Genomic DNA, 20,649 nt, shown 5'->3' with positions numbered 1-20,649 from the left:
AAATTATGATTTTAAAAGTAACTATAGATTACATCTTGCAGTGCATACTTAAGTATGAGTAAAAGTACAGCCCCGAGAATCTACTCATAAAAGTACAAGTACCCACAAAAAATTACAGTAATTACAGTAATTTAAGTATTTGTAGTTTATTTCCAACTCTCAATATTACCTATTATTTCTTTCAAAAATCAAAGTGATGTTTTATATGTTCTTATAGAAACATATATATATTATTGTGGTTCAAATATATAAATGTAAAAAAGTGAAAGAAAAAATGTCTCTCTGGTCCCAGGGCAGTGGGTCTCAACCTGAGAACCCAAGGAAGTTGTGAGATAATATACAGGAGACACCAGATGACTGTAGAGAATAAAATAAAATATTGATGCAAACAGCTCTCTACAACATCGGCCCCTAAATGACATCCAAGTTAAAGACCGTCACTCAAAAATATATGAAATGAAGCTGACCAAAAGAAATGTAACAGCCATCTGACTAATGGTTAAAACTATATGAAAAAGAAAAGAAACAATTTCTGAACACACTACAGTGGCTATTTCTATGTCTTTCAGTCTGGATTTCGAGCACATCACAGCACTGAGACTGCACTTGTAAAAGTTCTGAATGACATTCATCTGAGCAGTGATGCATCAAAGATTTCAGTTCTGGTATTACTGGATCTCAGTGCTGCATTCGACACAGTCGACCATAATATTCTGCTCGACAGACTAGAAAAGTGGGTGGGACTTTCTGGCACTGTGCTAAATTGGTTTAAATCTTATTTACAGGACAGGGATTTCTTTGTGTCTCTTGGCAATTATGAATTTGTGCAAACAAAAATGACATGTGGAGTTCCTCAAGGGTCCATTCTTGGGCCTCTTCTGTTCAACATCTATATGCTCCCTCTTGCTCAGATTATGGAATATCACAACATCTCCTACCATACTTATGCAGATGACACACAACTCTACATTACAGTGTCACCAGATGACTACAGTCCCCTACATCTGTTAAATAAGTGCATTGATGAAATCAATACATGGATGTGCCAGAATTTCCTACAACTAAACACAGACAAAACTGAGATAGTTGTTTTTGGCCCTAAAGAACAAAGATCAAAAGTCAGTGCTCACCTTGAATCCATGACACTAAAACCTAAAAGTCAAGCCAGAAATCTTGGTGTCATTCTGCTTCTTTCTTTAAATGGATTTTCTGTAATACTTTAAACTATTTATTGTCCTGCTTTTAGCTTTTGTTTTTAAGTATCTCAAACACAATTTTAATGTTCTTTTAATGTTTCTATTTAATGTATTTTCAAGTTCTGTAAAGCACCTTGAATTGCCTTGTGTATGAATGGTGCCTTGCCTTGCCTTGCCTTGCCTTACTAAAAAGTAATCTTTGCATTTTGGGGCATAAAACAGCAAACCCAGTCCAGCACAAGGCATGATGGGAAATGAGGGCTGTATTTTAGACTAGAAAATGTTTTTTAGATCACATTACCTGCACCAGTGATATAGTTTGCTTCAGAATCTAGATTTGATGCGTTTGTAACATTCAAAGTGTACTTAACCAGTAGTTAACCAGCAATAGTTGAAAATAACAGTTTTGCTAATCATCACATGAAACAACCACTATGGAGTGATGGCTTCTCAGAAAATGTATTCTAGCTCAAGACTCTGACCAACGGGAGACTGGACAGGAAAAGTAGACTGTGTCTCAAGGTGGGTCACCAAGTTCAACAGCAGCGCCATCAGCTGAGAATGCAAGGCATCGATATTTCCAACTGAGCCCAAACTTACATGAAGCTTTGTAAATATTACCCTGACTTCCACCAATTGTGGGGATCACAATCATGTAGGGTTGAGCAATGTCTACAGAATTCACAGATGATGTTGTCCTCTGTGAAACATCACAAAAGACAATGAAATCATTTCTGGATCTAAAAGGGTCTGCATCTTGCCACCACGCCCAAAACTTAGTCGTCTTCTTTTTTCTCTCCCACATTTCAAAAAAGGAACTTAGACAACAACTCTGAAACACATCTGAGGAGACACGGCAACTAAAATAAAAACATGTTTAAATCACCACGTTGGTAGAGTTGATGACTGTCAGTCATTGTGGGGGTTGGGTGGTCATTGCTCATAACCTTGAGAACCACTTCTCTAGAGGACCGAGAACATAAAAACTGTGCTCATCAACTTGAATGGGCACCTGCTGTGTAGCACCTTGGGACCAACTGACACAGTCCAAAATGGAAAGTTTGGCAGGCGTAGCAACAGTCACTAAGGAGGGCGGTGCTTAGCAGAGGGTCAGTCATTTCTGATGGTCTGATGAACGGGAGAAAACCCACTCAAAGCGAGAACATGCACACATGCATGAAAACATGCATGTTGTTTGGATTTTGAACCCACAACCATCTTGCTGTACAAGAAAGTGCTAACCACTGCGCCACCATGCCACCTCCCTGTGCAAGTTAGTTTGTAGTTCTACGCTCACTTGTTTTTTGCACAGTACATTCAACAAAAGTTTCACCTGTTTCAGAGCATTAAATTGTAAGAATAAATAATAAAAGGCCATCATTGTCCTGATACATTGTAAAGCATGTGCATCAGTGTAACTGATGTGGTGAGGAAAGCTTTGTGAGGCTGGATGTGCTATTGTATACTTTTCCAAGAGTCTACATGTGTTGAAGGCTGCACTGTGTGATCACTGAAGGGAGGGATATTGAGGATGTCAGTAAGCACTAAACAGTGGCGATTCATTTTTTTATTCATGTCATATCCATTATGTGCACTTGTTGTTAGCTGTATATTCACATACACCATTGTGCCCACACAACCATTGCATCAAGGTTCTTTTATTGTTATTAATTGTTTATTGTATAGTCATTGTTTCTAGCAGGCATGACAAGGCAGCCTTTCTTACAAAATACAAAGCTCCTCTGTCCTTGTGTGGGTTCATCCTGACAGCTCAAAGATGAATTCTACATCTTTACTTCACTTTTTCTAACTAAGAAACATATAAAGAATAGAAAAAGTCCTTCAACCTGCAACTTCAACAATGTGCCATTTACCTCTCTCAGGTTACTGGTCCAGAACTCTGCAACAAGGCTCTTAGCTCTGGTCCAACTGTGGTGAGGCTCTTGGCCTGGATCTGTCTTGTCCCAAACTGTACCAAGGCCATTAACTAGGTCGAACTTGTCTAGGAGTCTAAATCGAGGGTCTTACCCAAAGTTTAAATGGTGTTCACATCTCTGCAGAAAGTCTCATTCCAGATCTGACTGGTCTGGAACTCTGCAACAAAGCTCTTAGCACAGATTTAGCTCATCACAAATATTACAAGATCCACACGGTCTAAATTAAGACTCTTAGCCCAATTAAAACTGATCCCAAAATTTACAGTGAGGCTTTTAGCCCAAAGCTACCATTACAAGTCCTAGTGGTCCAGAAATCTGCAAAGTACAGTCCCATATGACCCAGAACTCTGCAGCAAGGTCTATAGTACCAAGTCCACCTCATCTCTAATTTGCTCCTAAACCCTGTGGGAAAGCTATTAGCCTAGGTCTAGCTGGTCCAGGAGTCAAAAATCATGGGTTCAAATTGTCCAGAACTCTGCAGTGAGGGTTCTATCCAGATCCAACTGGTTCCAAACATTGTTGGTGTCAAAATTAGATCCACCTGCTCCTGTACTCTACACCTAGGCTCTTGCCTGAGATCAGCCTGGTGTGAAAATCTGTCAGGTCTGAACATAAATTAGATGTAAACTACAGCACAATGGCTCTACTGCAAACAGAAAGATGTGTTTTCTTTACTGATCTCATCTTTTGTCTGTACACTTTGAAACTGTTACAAATCACTGTTGAGAAATGCATCTGCTTTAGGCTGTGGCAATGCTGTGGTTAAGGTTTGATTTGGTTTAAGCACAAAAATTATTTAGTTGGTTCAGGAAAAGACATCAAGTATAAAGTTAAGAAGTTAAGTTTAATGAAACATCATGGCTGGGGTTACAATGACTACTTGGTTAAGATTAAGGGAACTTCATCTTCATGGTTACAATCATAAATGTGTTAAAGTCTGATGTTTTGTTGACCAATTCATCCAACCTAAACTCCCACCTACCAACTCATCCTCACCAGCATATATGTTAATTGGGATGTGGTGACCTCTAGTGGCTGTAGTATAAATAACTATATAATAGTGAGCTGACTGAATTTTACCGAGGACACAGAGATTTGTGTGCCAAGTGAAACCAAAAGTCAAAGTTGACTGATTTCTGTTATTGAAGTTACATTATGAAGGTAACATAATGTAAGGTAATGTAAGGTAATGTGACATAAACAAATTTTTAATTCAAATAACTTTTCTAAGCCTGACCAAGTAGAGGTAGTGCCTGAACCTAACCGTACTGCAACCATTTCACAACAGTAACCCTGTGTTTAACATCATATCACGTGATTTAAGTAACATGCTTAAGGTCTGGTGCTGCCTGTTGCTGGTACTCTCAGTCTTATGTATCATTTTGGAAATCATTGACGATGGGCTTTTTAGCTCTCAGCTGCTCTCAGTACCAGACTGAAAACTTAAAGTGATTCTACTTCTGCTTTTCGACTTTTGACCAGTGCTACTCAAAATAACAGAGAAGACAGACAAGAACATATCTTTTAATTTAAAATGAATGTTTCATTGTCGTTTCCTTATATAATAATCTTATACTTGTCTATTTTTTAACATGTGGTCTTGTTTTTTTGTCTTTCTTCAGAAATCACCCTGTAAATATGTTCATAATAGGAATACAGCTTGATGACTGACTTGTCAGGTATTATAGAAGCACACATGTTAAGGATTTATTTTATGTACTGATAAGTATTGGGAGGACTGTGCAAATGCATATCTGGGGAAACAGTTTGTTGTTTCTGCTTTAGTGACTGTTTGCTGTTTGTTTTTTGCTTAGTGTGTGTTTTGTCAGATAAAGCGGTTTCTCAGGGACATTACCATATCATCCATGCAGAGAAGGAAATCAAAGTTAACCATACAGGCGGCCAAGTTTGTGACAGCAGGGGGGTTGACACCAGAAGGGGGGGCGGAAAAAGTCAATTAAATCCTTAAAAGCATAAAAATAAGGAGTCTCTGTGGTGTGCAGGTAGCACGCTTGTTGAAATGCACGGTCACCCTCCTGTGATTTGTGGCACGGCAGTAACGCTCCGCTCTGGCTTCTCCAACGTACTGTGAAGTAATGAAGACTCTCTATGGAAACCGTCTCTGTCACATCAGTCTGTCAGACAACTCCCAGGTGTAAAAGTACCTGTTTCTCTAGACACAGTGCCACATCTAAACCATTGCCTTCTCTTGTTTGTTTGCTTACAGCATGTCCACGTCCATGTGCTGCCCAGGAAGGCGGGGGACTTTGAGCGCAATGACAGCGTCTACGATGAGGTAAGATGGCAGATTTCTGACTATCCTAACTGCTTTATGCCTGCAACTGACTACCATTTTACTCACTGGCACACTTTGAATAGAAGAGAATAGATGAACTGAATGACCTGTTATTGTTTATTTGGGGCTTTTTTATACATTAAAAAGGATTTAGTGAGTGGATCAGATACAGCAGTGATTCCCAGTCTTCCCAATGGAAGAAATTTAGTTGTATCTTAACTATATTCTTAGAATTCAGTAGCCTAAAATTTTCCATATCGTTTTCCTGATGAGAGGAAATAAAACCAAAGAGATGTCCTGTTAATTCAGCCTAAAAATGCATTTATTTCTCAATTAAGTATTTATCGTGTTTCTGATAACATTCAACAAGACTAGGGCTGTAAATGATTTAATAATTTGTCGAACAATCTGTCCATTATATTCACAATTGATTGATCAGTTGTTGGTAAAAAATGATGAAAAATATCAATCTGGCAGTAATTTTTCCACTAATTGATTCATTGTTTGGTCCATGAAATGTCAGAAAATATTGATCAGTGTTTCTTATTTTGTCCACAACTCAAAGATATTCACTAAACTGTCAGAGAGGAGTAAAGAAACCACAAAATATTCACATTTAAGAAATTGAAATCAAAGAATTTGGACTTTTGATTGTGAAAATAATGGGCGTTTAATTTAATAATCCATTAATCGTTGCAGCTCAGGTGAAGATAATATAAAATGATGTGGAAATTGAAGTGACAATGGTGAGGAACATTAATTTATGTACAAAGTAAGTTTTACCAAGACTTATTAATAAGGTCTATTGTGGATTGGGTTGTGATGGTTTGTCATTCTTCAAAAGTGGGTCCCCAGAAAAAAAAAAAAAACTTTGGGAAACACTGAGATAAAGCGACTGACAAGGTGAACAGGTAAATGTACAGGCCAGACGGACTGATGCAGGAGGAGGAAGAGACAGGGATTAATTTTAACCACTATGTGGTATTTTACTGAAAGTGGTCATAGGTCTGTGATAGAGAAGCATCTGATACTGCCCGGCTTGATTGAGTTGTAGGGGCAGACTGTTGGACACAGTCCGCAGGGTCTTTTTGAAATAAAGCTACTTGAAAAGCTCCTCTAGAAGCTTTGTGTTGAATATGGTGGTGATGATGTCATTCGTAACTGTTTTTGCTTTGTCAGTAATACTTGCTGACCTGCCTGAATACTGACCCTGTAGTCACTCACTTCTTGGATAGTTGTATCTCCTAAGTTAGGAAGACATTCTTCTGTCTTTCAGAGAAGATTCATGTTGCTATCCAAGTCTACTGAAACAGGTTTATATCAAAAAACACATTTTGTCCCAGATTTATTTCTGCATCAGAACATTCCTTAAAACCACTAAAATAATGCTTTGCCTGACTTGTCACAATTAATGCTAATAAATAACTTTTCTATCTAATCAAGGTCATTCTAGGTCACAGCAACTAACGGTTACCACGTAATACCATATTACAAATTACATGTCAGCAAAAAATAATAACATGCATATGTGAATTAAAGGACCAGTAGGGTTTAGCAACATCTAGCGGTGAGTTTGCAGATTGCAACCAACTCGCTTCTCCCTCTCCTTCCAAACATGAAGGAGAACCTACGGTGGCTGCACAACTCCAAATCAAGGCTGTATCTAGAGCCACTGTTTGACTCTGTGGATATGAAAGGTTCATTTTAAGTTAATGCAAACACAATGATTTTTATTTTCAGGTAATTATACACCAATGAAAACATTCATAAAATCAAATAGAATAAACCATTATGAATGTTATATTCCATCAGACATAAATCCCTGTAAATCTTACACACAGGATCGAGATAAAAGGTTTCTTACTGTCAACCACCACATTTCTGCTTATAGGACATCAACAATTCTGTTTGTTCAGACACCACATTAATACAATAACAAGTCCCACTATCCATTTCTGTAAATGAAATGGTCATGTCGATAACCTCTGATTTCAAAGTTGATGGGCTCTCGTGGCAATCCCCTAGTTCATCTTAGTCTCAAAGTGGGTAATAAATAAATGAAAACAGCAGTTGGATGGAGGATCTATTTATCTTTCAGTACTGTGTAACTGGCATTGTTCTCAGGTGCCTGTGTGTTACTGCAGGATTGTGAACACACAATTCACTGCTAATGAACTGATTCACCTGTGGCTCCTAATAACTTTAATTAAACATCTGAGAGATGAGTTTGAACAAATATCAGCGGGCTCTACAGCCCCCAGGAGCCACAATCTCCAAACCAATGAACCACAACACTTCAATAAGAAAATAATGAACATGCCTTTCAGGCTGTTTTAAATTTCACTGTGACATTTAGAATTTGTAACAAGAGAGTCTGTAGCAAATGAATATCAATAACTGGTGAGTTTGATATGAATATTCTAATAACCACGTCTAATAAAAAGAACTTCACTACACTTCCTCATGGTGCCTGAGGGGAGAAATGAAACGTGCAGTTCCACAGCAGAGTCCCAGCAGCAAAATATAAATAGGTTTGTTTTTAATTTGCATGTGATCATAAGGGTTATTGTGAGAGCAGTAGCACCGCCAACATTTATATTTTCCATGTCACACCCAGCAAATGAGAACATTTTTCTTTGAGGTGTTTTTCTTTGCAGTGAATAATCACCCAGTGTTTGTTCCCCTCATACCTTACCACTGTTAAGTGTTTTATAGCCCAGATTTAACACATTTATATGTTCATAAAGACTATTTAAGAGGCAATAGAGCAGGTGAAGCCCTTTTCTCTCCACATTGTGAAAATGGGAGGAAACACAGCCAGCTGCTTACACTCTCATTTGGTTTTGAATGTTCACAGCTCAGTGTGTTAAAGCTGCACTTTTGGATAACACCTCATGATGACTTTGCAAAGAGGAGCATGAGGCAACTGTCCGTTTCTAGCTTCAAATTACCGATCTCTAAATACCTTCACCTATATATACACAGATGGATGTGAAATGAAAGGAAAAAAATGAATAAATGACTGGAGGAACATAATGAATGCAGATACTTTCATACAGTGCAGAAGGGCTCACCCAATGATTTGATTAGTATGAAAATTATTTAAATCATATGCTATGGCCTTGGTGAGACACTGTCATTGTTTTGCAAGTCACAAGTCTTGGCTATGAAGTTCAGAGACAACTGCTAAGTAAAGATAGTTATGTCCCAAGTCATGTCCAAAGTCAAAAAGTCCCAAATCAACTCCAATTCCTGTTTCCAGTCAAACAAATTGAATGCCACTGAAAATGTTAAACAGTTTTTTTTATTTGTAATTAAAATTACAAAGTCATTTTTTATTTTTTTTTAACATCTGTATGTAATAATCTGAGGTGTTATCTGCAGTCTGTCTGTTGTTCTGCACCAGTGTCATATATTGCAACAGACAGGACAGACAGAAGTCAAAGCATCTTACTTGCCCCCTGGTGGCAGGCTGCAGTACAGGTCATAAATTCTGCCGCCCAATTTTTATATATATATAGCACATGGGCCAAAATAAAACATCAAATCACGCTGGTTACTACTGTGCAGACTCTGGCTCCAAAGGATGCCACCAGCACAAGATGGCAGCACTCATATCTGGGATATTATGGCTTCATTTTCGTACAGTTAGAGGAAGTGGAGACATGTCGTCCATCTTTATTAACCATCCTTGTTCTGTGGCTTTCTGTCTGGGCACATAAGTAGTTGCAGTTTCAGTAGTTTTAAACACAAAAACCAAGTAGTTAAGTTTAAGATAAGACCATGTTTGGGGTTACCATAACTACATTACGTACGTCATGTGATATCACTGAAGTGACTTGCGTCATGAAAGTCACATGACAAATAAAATGCATATCATGTTTTGTGCCTTCTAATTTCTGACAAAGTTTTGGTTTTCACATGGGATGTGATACCCAGTCTTTTGGGTGAAAGTCCAGTGTTTCTTTGTCCTTCATTTGGGCTCTGCAGATGGGTTTACATTGAAGTCACTTGAAAAGCCTGGTGCGTCACTTCCAGCGTGTACTGTCCGTGTCTGTATGAGTCACTGAGAGGCAGTGACAGATTGTTGGTATCTGATGAGTTGGGAGCGAGACCAGGCTGAATAACTTGCATATGTCATGTGACAGAAGTCTTGCACATAACGTAATGTAAGCTACTTTACATAACTCAACACTGACTTTTGGTTTCATATGGGACTCAAAACCTGGACTCTTGGGTGAAAGTCATGTGTTTATTTGAACCACCAAACCACCCCACCTCCTCCAAACATGGACTGTCTCACTCTTTATACTATGTATTTGGCATCCTGCTTATTTCCTGTCATAATTACCATGGCTATGAGAGGTCATCACCTGACATAAAATATTGAGTTTGAATTAGAGAACCTATCAGAGCAGGAATATATCAGAAACAGGGAAATCAACCCATTTCTCTGCACTATCTGAGAATTTATGGGAACACTGTAGCCAGTAGTTGCTTATATATCATTACTGTCCTTCCAAAAGTAAACTGAATCTGTGAGCATAACTTTCAGGAAGTCACTTACAATAAGTGGACATAACAGTGGGTCTGAATTACAGCGCAATGGAGGAAAATGCTTGTATCATAATATAGCTGAATAAAAGTGCAATAAGAGAGTGAAGTTGAGAAAACAGCTCCTCACAGTATGACTGGTAAAAAGCTATTTGTTACTTCCGCCCCCACTGGCAGACGAGGAGGTCCAGTGCTTTATCAGATGCAGATAGTGCATGACAGTGAAGCCACAGTCAACGGGCTGTTTATCGCTGTAAAGAGAAGGGATGGGACTCGGGAGTGCAGTTGTATTGTCATTTTATTTAGATGAAGTGGAGCTCGGGAGGCCGGCACTGCTCAGTCGATGCAGCGGGCTGACAGCAGCTCTGTGATAGAGAATAGAGTCAGCAGCTAAACACTGCTGTAGCTATCTGTCTGTGTGTTTGCTCCGTCTCCCTGTCTCTTCCTCTGTCTCCCCCCGTCTCTCTATTGGTATCTCTGTCTCCCTCTGATGTACCAGATGGCACATTCAATTTTCTTTACAGTGTCACCTTGCCCAAAAAGAGCTGTCACAGCACATCATACTCGCTTTGCCAACCTTGTTTGTATTTTCCTTTTTTCCCCAGGATTTTTTACTCTTTGCTTTGTTCATTTTACTCCTTTGAAACCCTGAGCAATAGAGGCAATACTAAGTGCTCTGGTTAAGTCTTTTTGTGTTCTTGCTGATCATACTAAGCCTGTCAGTTTTAAAGTACCACGAGTCTACTTGGCATCCATAAATTTGACATTCATGGCTGCAGTAGACCACTTTCAAACTACATTATATCACAGTTCATACAGTATAAAGGGAAAAAGGATTAGATTAAAAGTCCAAAGCCTGTCATGGCTGTGGAACTCTCCATAATTCATACCAATGATTTTGCTGTTCTTAGATCTTTACCAGTAGTGGAACCAAAAATCTCTGTTTTATCCTGAGCATGGTGCTACAAGAAAGATTATGGGGTCAAAATGATCAAAAATTCAAGTTAATTTTCAGAGGATAAGAATTCCTAGCCAACCCAAACTAAGATCCAACTAAAGATCAAGTTGGGGTTTCAATGGGGTTTGTCCTGTTTTGTTATTTAAACTGCAGGTTCACTTGAGTTCGGGTTTCCAGTTGCTGTGATGTATTAGCCTGGTTAGTCAGTGGTCAGTATTGAATGAAATAATGCAAAAATATAGCCTCAAGTCTAGGGCTGGCAATGTCTACTAAACTGGTATATGTCTGTGTCCACAGCAAAACGTTATGTGGTTGGGGGGAGGGGATGCAAAATGGTCTTGAAATCCAGATTAAAGTACAACTGCACTCCCTGCACTCAGCCTACCCCACCCCCAACCAATTGCATGTTTGAAAAATGCTAAAAAAAAAAAAAAAAAAGTGGGTACGAGGGGTGGGGAGTTGGGTGCACAGGACAACTGTAGGGGGATGTGGCAACAATAGCACATAGAGAGACTGATCACCACGCAGTAGTCAGAGCTAACCATCCATAGAGCTGCTGTCTCCATGTCTGTGGAGAAACACTGGAGACAGAGTCTGCTGGATCTTTGACAGTCATCAGAAGCATATTTTTGGCCCTTTGTGAAAAATTTCGGAGCTAATGCTAACAGCTCAGAGAAGCTCTCCTGCGTGTGTGTGTGTGTGTGTGTGTGTGTGTGTGTGTGTGTGTGTGTTTATGTATGTGTGTATGTAGGGAAGTGTCAGTATGTACCCACAGCCCTGCCATGGATCATCATTGAGGGTGAGCAGGCAGTCCAGTAGAGCTTCTACAAACATCAAAAGCACCAAAATGTAAAAATACTGAATAGAGGTTTAGCAAAAAAAAAAAAAAAAACTGTGAATGATGAGTCTATTTAAAAATGAGCACTGTTTCACACAGTCAAGAGTGGGCACCCAAGTCTGATTAGAGGATGTTAACCTGCTCATTTTGCATAAATTTCATGATGCAGTGAAATTCCAAACTGTTGACTCAGGATTAGCCTTACAAGTTTCAGGATGATTCAAGACAGAAGGTTTTCCAAATGCCAGTTTCTATACATTTATGAAGAAATGTAAATATTAACACCAATACTGATGTGTTGCATCACTGCACAGGAATATAATTTAGTTTACAGATCAAAAATATGTGTGCAGTACCTCTTTAATGACATTTCTTGTGTTCAAATGAAAATTTTGGCCTCATGGTGATAGAAAGGAAAGGTTTAGGGACAAGGAGATGAGGAGTCATCCTGGAGGACCAAGACCATGCTGGTAGCTTTTAAACTATCTTGTCAAAGTGTCGATGAAGGTGGTTCTGCAGGATAAATGCCAGGGAATTGCCTAGATCATTATTAATCATCCACTGGAAGGTCATGAATATACAGAGCACATTTCATGTCAGTGTGGCCAGCAGCTGTGGACATACTGTATTGTTCTTTTTGAAAGGGTGGACTAGGCACAATGCCTGTAAGTGTGTTGCTGGCATACAGTGAATCAGGATCATATCTGGCCATTTCTTTATTGTTTTATCATCTGTTAGATCATTGTCAGATTCCAGCTGATCAGATATTTATCAGCGCAGTGCAGAACAGTTTTTTTTTTTTTTCTGCAAAACACTGCAGTTTTTGCCTCGACTCTCACACCAGGTACCTGGAAGGCCTAATTTTTGGCCGATCATTTCCTAAAAATTCCCCTAGTTTTATATAGAGAGAAGCAATGAAGCTCATCTCCACTCCTGAGGCGCTGGTTTGATCTAAACTCATCATCAGAAAAGCAATAACAAAGTCAGGGCAGAAATTGAAAACCATGTTGAGTTCAGGTCTCCATGTACATATTGTCATATCTCCCAGCCCTACTCATCAGCAGTTATTTTTATACACACTGATAATTTAGCACGACTGCAAATCTGTATATGATCCATGGGGGAACAGATGAAAAGAGTGTGTGTGTCAGAGACAAAGACAGCAGCATAAAGATTCTGTGTAATTTGGTCTTTCAATCATTCTTCACCATGCCCCAACAATTCAGAATGCTTTGTGCACACGATGAAATGACTCATCCAAAAGGTCACTTAGGATAGATGTCAAGACATGATTAGAGAGGTGAACATCAAGAATACCATGTGCTGAAATACAGTGTAAAAAGAAGAAAAAAAAAGAATTCTACACCGCTGAGTTCAGCTGAGGATGAAAAAATGCCTTTTTTCATATTTGTATGGATGAGTGATTGCTTGTTCCACATTTAAACAAAAATATTCAATGGTGACCAAAGTGTGTAGATCAAGTGCAGGCAGTGCTTCTCTGAAAACACCTTGTTATGTGTAAATACTTGCTTTATACAAAGAAGAACAATCTTTTCTAAGCAGAGTTGTCTACAAAAGAAAGTGAAAAAAGTCAGGCTTAAAGTAATTTTGTGCTGAAAACAAAGAGAAGAGATGGCCTTGCCTTGGGGGTAAAAACAGTTTTTAGTTGGTAACCAAAGGCTGAATTCTGTGGTGAGCAACATGACAAATATGACCTTGGACTCCAGAGGATTTTCAAAAGCTTCAAAACTGAAGTTAACAGCAGTAGCTCTTCTGTCAGCCATTGTTCTGCTGTTGCACCGAATCACAGCAAACACACTGTCAGAGGGAACCAAGCCATTGTTTTGCAAGTCACGAGTAAGTCTAAAGTCTTTGCATGCAAGCCCAAAGTCAAGACAGACAACACCCGAACAAAGTCCTAAATTAAGACTGACATGTCCCAAGTCCTGATCTTGTAATACCATTTTAACAACAGAGCATTGACTTACCCATCTTTCAAGTCATCAAATTTGTTCATTACATGTTATACTAATAATCAATTTTGAGATGTGATGACCCATGGTGGCCTTTACTTGTTTAGTCTGGCAGAGATACAGTATGTTGTGTATGCATTTAGGATATATTTACCTGAGCAATTCTTTTTCTTTATACCATATCTGAATTCTTTCCTGGGCTGAAAGCATTACACCTCAGAAAGGTCAATTAATTCCAAACTAAGTGTTTTGACCTTTTAATCAACCACAGGGGAAAGAAGGCAGCTGTCCCTGGTCTAACAACTTTGATTTTTGTCATTGTTCTGCTGAGGGGAGCTGCAGCTCTTTGACCTCATGCTCATTCTTTACAGATACATGAAGTCACAAAGATTTCAAAAAGCCATGTTGTGTCAGCAGGATAAACAGTGAATAGAGGAGAAGGATAATGCTGCTTTTGTACCTGTGGAGGTGTCTACAGAGCTCCACTGACTGTCACACTGTGATCAGAGAGAGAAAAATGAAGCATCAGTAATCACATATAGTACAGCAAGCTATACTATATCAGTTTTTATATGTCAGAGGATGGACTAAGTCCACCGTCCTCGCTCTCATTCTAAAGTTCTGCTGAAGTTAGTATGAGGCTTCAGCAGTCTCAGTTAGCCAAATCAAGTGGGTATAATAATATCCAAGGTCACAGTGACTATCCCTCCACTGCAGCTCAGCAATGAAAGTCTGTCTGGACAAAAGCAAAGAAGACATTTTCTACTAAAAGAAAAGAGTATAAGTAATTAATTTAGGAGGAAAAGAAATATGAACCTTCCCTTCAGAGTTTAAACTCCATGAACTAGTCACTGCTGCAACACATTCTCCTTTTTGTTTGGTATAAGGTGTAGTTCTGATTTTATGTTCTTTTTTCAGTGTGGTTGTATGAGGTACTTACAGTATTATCCACAGTAGAGAAGCAGCAGGAGTACCGGTGTAGGAAGTTAAGCTGTGTCCTGCTATGGGCAGGGTCAGCATCAAGTGAACACTATATTTAGAATATTTTCACTGCCTTAAATTGCCATTAGGCAACTTTTCCTGATGGGAATCCACCATGATATAAATACCTGTGCAAAACAACCAGACTCCCAATCATTTTACCTCACAGAACACAGGAGGTGCTACTGTCTCGATCTGTCCTTATTTGTGTTTTTGTAACTTCTGTGTCTCAAGTTGTTAGTTTGAAGTCACACAATCAAACTAACCCAGCCAGCTGGAGATTTCAAACTCAGAACCATCTTGTTGTGAGGCAGCAGTGCTAACCACTGTACCCTTATGCCACCCAAACTTAATGTGTATTCTCTTTTCAGCAAATACCATTCTGTGTTTTTGATTTTTGCCAATTTTGCCAGTCCACTGTGAAGCTGTTTCCTAACACTAACTACCCCTTTAAACTTTCGTACTGTTATCCAGGAGACTCCTGTGTTATGATGCGGAGCATTGCACATATCATTAAAACACTGAAATGTTCCCTGAAATGCCAGATCCTCCCACTTCACAACATTACTATTGCCACAGTATGATATAAATAAAATTCATAAATAAAATAATGTCAAAATAAAAAGTCCTGCCTTATTTGGACAATGTGTTCTTTTTTTTTTTTTTTTTTTAATCTTTTTTAAATATTTCCTAAAAATATGAATGTTAAGGTGCATCCAGTTATAATTATCCACGATATATTATGTAATACTAATACAGTTTCATTTAGCATATTCAGTTTTCATATTGAGAATTATTATCCCCATATAAAGAAGATGCTGTTAAAATGAACATCCAGTGCTGTGCATTGGTTCCTTCCTCAGCAGTGCAGCTGAATCCATCTAACCAATGAATCACTGATCAAGTGTCTGTTACTTCTATGAACAGTTCAATTAAACTTTTAATCAAAATGTCAGTCTTTTGAAATGAAGATACCACTTAAGCTCATTGGCTCCTCTTAAGCTTGTTACTGCCTTTATCAGCGAGACATTTCGGCTCATGGCGTCTTTGAGCCTTGAAGAGTGTTGATAGACATGATGTGGCCTCTAATGTCCACACGGCTTTGTGTAGCGAGAACCCTGACGGTCCTCTTCAATTCAAGCTGCTCTTGTTGTGGACAGTAGGTTATTTCAAACAGCAGAATTAATCAGTGGAGAATGGTCTGGAGGTTTGGCGCCTCCTCTTCCTCCTCCTTCCCCCTGCGCTTAGCCTCCTGGGAGCACTGGGAACTCAATTACATTTGTGCCATACTTGTGCTAGTGGAACACAACATCAGCTCATGATTATAATGATTGTGTTTTCTGCTGTTCCAAGTGTGACTTTTTCTTCCTCCATTATCATTCAGTTTACATGAGGTTTAAACACTTTTATCAGGAACATTTCTGCCATTGCCCTTAAGAAAAGCACTGGAGTTACCATATTCAAATATACAGCCTAATCAAAAGATTGTTTTAACTGCTTACTCCTTAATTTACTTGTTACTATTACTGCAATTTATATTTGGCTAAAATTGGGAAAAGATGAAAGTCATAACTAAAACAGGCCATGCAGCCTTCAAAAGAACAATCCCATCTCATAACTGAGTTTGTTGACTTTATGACTATTCTACAGTATAATACTATTATCCTACAGTTTAACAGTAACAATTAACATTTATTATTATCCTGTAATTGCCACTGGTAGCCACAGAGGCTGTTGTTCAGGCTTACTGGACATAAAAACATAAAAATATATAATAATAAAATAAAATATAAACTAGTAAAAAGGTAGGATGAGATGGGATGTGATGCTACAATGCCAGTGTTCAACTCAACACATCCATCCACCGCTCAAACCTTTATGACGTTGCTGATCTCTACTCCGGCTGCAGTGGCACAGAACAAAAAAAGACCACTGTGGAGGATTTAGTGGCATCTAGTGGTAGACTCTCCTCACTATCTCCTCCCTTTGGTGGCCACAAAGGTCCCACAAAGTGCTTCATCTAGAGCCGGTGTTAGGTTTGTCTGTTCTGGGCTACTGTAGAAACATGGCGATGCAACATGGCGACTTAATGGAAGAGGACTTGCACCCTCTGGAGATATAAAGGACTCACGCTAAGTTAACAAAAACACAACTATTCCTATTTCCAGGTGATCATACACGCATGAAAACATACTTATAGATATTATATTCCTTTTATGACATATTCAGCCAATAAATCCCTGTAAATCTTGCACACTGGACCTTAACCTGCTAGTTACTAACATGAAATAATTTGATTGTAGGCTTAGGGATTATCTTCAGACTAATTCACAGATGTGAGTTGCTCAGTTCATTTTCATTTTTCAAGGGGCCAAAATGCTCCTGCCAGTTTGGTAGACCTACAACAATCAGAGCAATGACATGTGTGATATAGCTCTGAGTGGAGCTTAGTTTGTTTTCAAGCAGGAAAAAAATGGAAGCCTTGTCACAAACTTACTCAAATTACAGCGCCCCATATTAATTACATGGTTGCGACTGGTCTGAAGAGATTCAGGACAGGTGGAAAACTGTCTGAGCAAATGAAACATGAGCTTGTAGATTTGTCTGGTTTCCAGACCAGACTTGGATAGGAAATTAAAAGAATATCCTACTCAAAACACTGTTCGTGAACATTTTGCGGATATGTTTAATGTGAACATCACATCTGATTTTATTACTGCTTCTATTCGTCAAATGCAGAAGTCAGGTTTCCCCAAGAGGATCACTGAAGTACAGTTTCACTGGGCCTCATTAGAACTGATGTGATTTAACTTCACATTTTTAAAGCACACAAAAACTGATGTCCTACTTCTGTAATCCTGGAAAATTAAACAAAATGACAAGGTGTGTCCTGACTCCCTGACCATCACCCAAAAAGGTGAAGATGGCAAGATGACATTTCTGGTCAACATCTTTGTTTCTTTTCTCTATCCATTCCATTTTCTAGGTTTCAAAAAAAAAAAAAAACAAAAAAAAAAAAAAACAGCAGAATATAACAATCTGCCAGGTTTCACAAACCTGTAATTTCATTTAATTGTGATGAGAACTGACTTGTTGCCATGTAATTATCATTACAAAAGTCTCAGACATAAAACTGGTGATAACGAGAGGAACAAACCAGACCTGCTTCAAATAGTTCCTTTCTAAAATTAACTTGTAATGATTTATTTTATTTTATTTTCTTTGCTTGATATCTGTGACTGTGCCACAGTGGATCAGATCTGACCCATATAGGATTCAGAATTTAATCACAGCAGTGACCTGTATTTTATGCTTTCCTGTGCCTATTGTAGAGAAGGTAATGAATCTGTCTGGCAATCAGATAAACAATCTGCTATCTAGGACAGAGTAATTGCACAAAACATTCGGTTTGAACCCCTTGATAATATGAATGCTGATACTGAGGTCGGCTGGTGTCATCCATCTTTTTGTGTGTATTTTCTGATACTCTTCATGTACACTGAGGTACCACATAGGGTATAATTATTAATATTTTCAACCTAATCTGTTTATTCCGATTATTGCATTGTACTGATTGACACCACAGTTCTATCAGTGTACATTTGATGACACTCAAGCACACCCCAAGCAATATTGTAAGAGGTAGCAACAGACCAAGCTGATGTAAATGACAACATTTTCAAACATTTCAGCAGGACATTGCTGGTGTTTTTTAAGGCAGAAGATGCATTCAGCATGTTTGCTAATCTGAATAATTCCAGTTTATCATCAGTAAGAGGACCATATGTTGGGGTCTCTGGCGGTCAAAGTTGACCACTGTTGTCGCATCCTATGGGTCTGCCCTTCTGGGACACAAACACAACACTGACAGCACAACCTATAAAAGGAATAGAAGGACAAAACAACAATAACAAACAAAACAAAACAGCAAGAACAACAACGAAATAATAATAATAAAAATAATAATAATAATAATAATAATAATAATAATAATAATAATAATAATAATAATGATAATTATTATTATTATTATTATTATAAATAATTAATTAACAATAAGTAAGCAGAAATCTGTTGGATTTATTTCAGGTGACTTGCAGGATTCCCCTTCCCAGCTACATGCCTTCATTTACAGTTACTTTTACTTGTGTTGTTGTGGCATTAGCTCTCCAGCATCTGAATAGATCTGAGAATTGTTGAATATGTTTAAGTGAAGAGTTCAAGATGTTTTTTATTTTTATTTTCTCTTATAGGGCTGATTATTGTTCCATTGATATCTGTTGTGTTAAGTGGTCCACCTGTTGTGAGATATTCTGCATGTGCTTTTATCAGTTTGTGTTCTTCTATCTTGAGGTGCTGGAGCAGGTTGTTCTCCACCTTGTGTGGTCAGCTGCAAGAGCCTCTCAGAAGTAGAAGTAGATGTCAGGGGCCCTCCTGCCTCTCTTGCAGACACACCTGTTGTTCTAATTCCAGTTACCGGTTCACCATAAAGGAGGTGGGGGTGGGGCCGTCCTACATGCGACAGGTGTGGCCCAGCTGGCACAGCCTGCACCTGAGTAGAGTGTACATTGCTGCTGTGGGTCAGAAACTTGGTGTTGGTAATTTTGTCTTGTCAGGATATGCCCCAAGATGCAGAGTTGACTTCACAGATTAAAGGAGTCATTTAGTCATTAAGTCCACACATTAGATTTTTAAGAAAATTCGTACAGTAACTACTGTTCTTTGTCTCCATCTGGTGGTTAGAAAAAATAAAACACCACTGTCCCAGCTTTTATTCTGAAATAAAGGGTCATTGACACTGTTGGCCAAACTGAGTCAAACCATGCTGCTCTGATTTGCATTGCCGAGTCATGCCCAAGATGGACCTACTCTGGAGTGGGGTGAATGCGCGCTGCAGCCACCTCCAAGTGGGCTGTGTTGATGTCTCATCTACCATGGCCAACCTGTGACAGGCCCCCACTCTCCACCCCAGACAAGCATATGTTGGCAAGACTCAACTCATGTGTGCTGGAGAGCAAAGACAAAGAAGTTTTTTAAAAGTGTATTTGTGTTCAGTTCTCAGTTCCTCTGTAGCTTCTAACTGCATCTCTGTGGTTTGAAGTTTAGTTTCTCTCAAGTGCTGCTGTTTGTGCTTGCTTTAATTTTACTTTCACATTTGCTTTCAGCTGTAAAGGAGGAGTGTTATTACTGATGATAAAAACCCAACATTTCCTGATTTTGGTGCTTCATGACAAAAATGTCTGAATGAGATAGACAGTATTTAGGAGTAGCTTTTTTTATTTTATTCTTATTTTTATTATCACATTATTATTACTTTTCTGATGTTACTGTCATTCTTGTGTTTGTTTTTGTTTTATTTATGTATTTTTCTTCCTTCTTTACTCAATCTTTTTTGTTCTCAATATGTATGTTAAATAATCTTCAAAAAAATGCAAAAAAAAAAGTTTAAATGAAGGAAATGAAGTGTTTATCCATTTTACAACCTCAAGCTTGAGCACCTTCTGCTGTGTAATGGAACTGTTGTGCTGGGCTGATGTGGCAAGTCAAACTGATTTATGCCACCACATGTGTATGGAAAAGAGGTATGACCCATAATTTACACAAGGCACGGCTGCGCTGTGTTTCAGCAGCGGAGCGTTTTGCCCATCTGATTATGTTTACTTGCTCTGATTTTGTTGATTAAGTCCTCTTTCCTTGCTCTTTGTGCTCCTACCATGGATAAGCAGGCTACGTAGTTAAATTGTTTATTTTCTGTCTGTCTTTATGATAATGAGTCTGCACAAGGGGGGTATACTACGAAGCAAGCTCAACACAGCCAGGCTTTCTTTGCATGATCTGGATCGACAAAGCATAAAACTTCAATCAGAGATAACAGGTATCATGATGGTGGTTATCAACTCACTTTGTTAATCCAGG

At 38.6% G+C, this 20,649-nt stretch overlaps 1 protein-coding gene across 2 annotated transcripts in view; it reads left to right on the top strand.

The window, feature by feature from the left end:
* Window positions 1-20,649, top strand: part of fhit (fragile histidine triad diadenosine triphosphatase) — a 557,602-nt gene that overhangs the window by 458,843 nt on the left and 78,110 nt on the right. For both annotated transcript variants that reach the window (XM_084743826.1, XM_084743834.1), the window contains one exon: window positions 5,361-5,429. In XM_084743826.1, the coding sequence (XP_084599952.1) occupies window positions 5,361-5,429 (69 nt within the window). The remainder of the gene's footprint in view (window positions 1-5,360; window positions 5,430-20,649) is intronic.

The sequence above is a fragment of the Lutjanus erythropterus genome, chromosome 2 (genome assembly GCF_056507025.1).
Source record: "Lutjanus erythropterus isolate fLutEry1 chromosome 2, fLutEry1.hap2, whole genome shotgun sequence".
NCBI classification, from domain to species: Eukaryota; Metazoa; Chordata; class Actinopteri; order Lutjaniformes; family Lutjanidae; genus Lutjanus; species Lutjanus erythropterus.
This window is presented reverse-complemented; position numbering and strand designations above follow the sequence as displayed.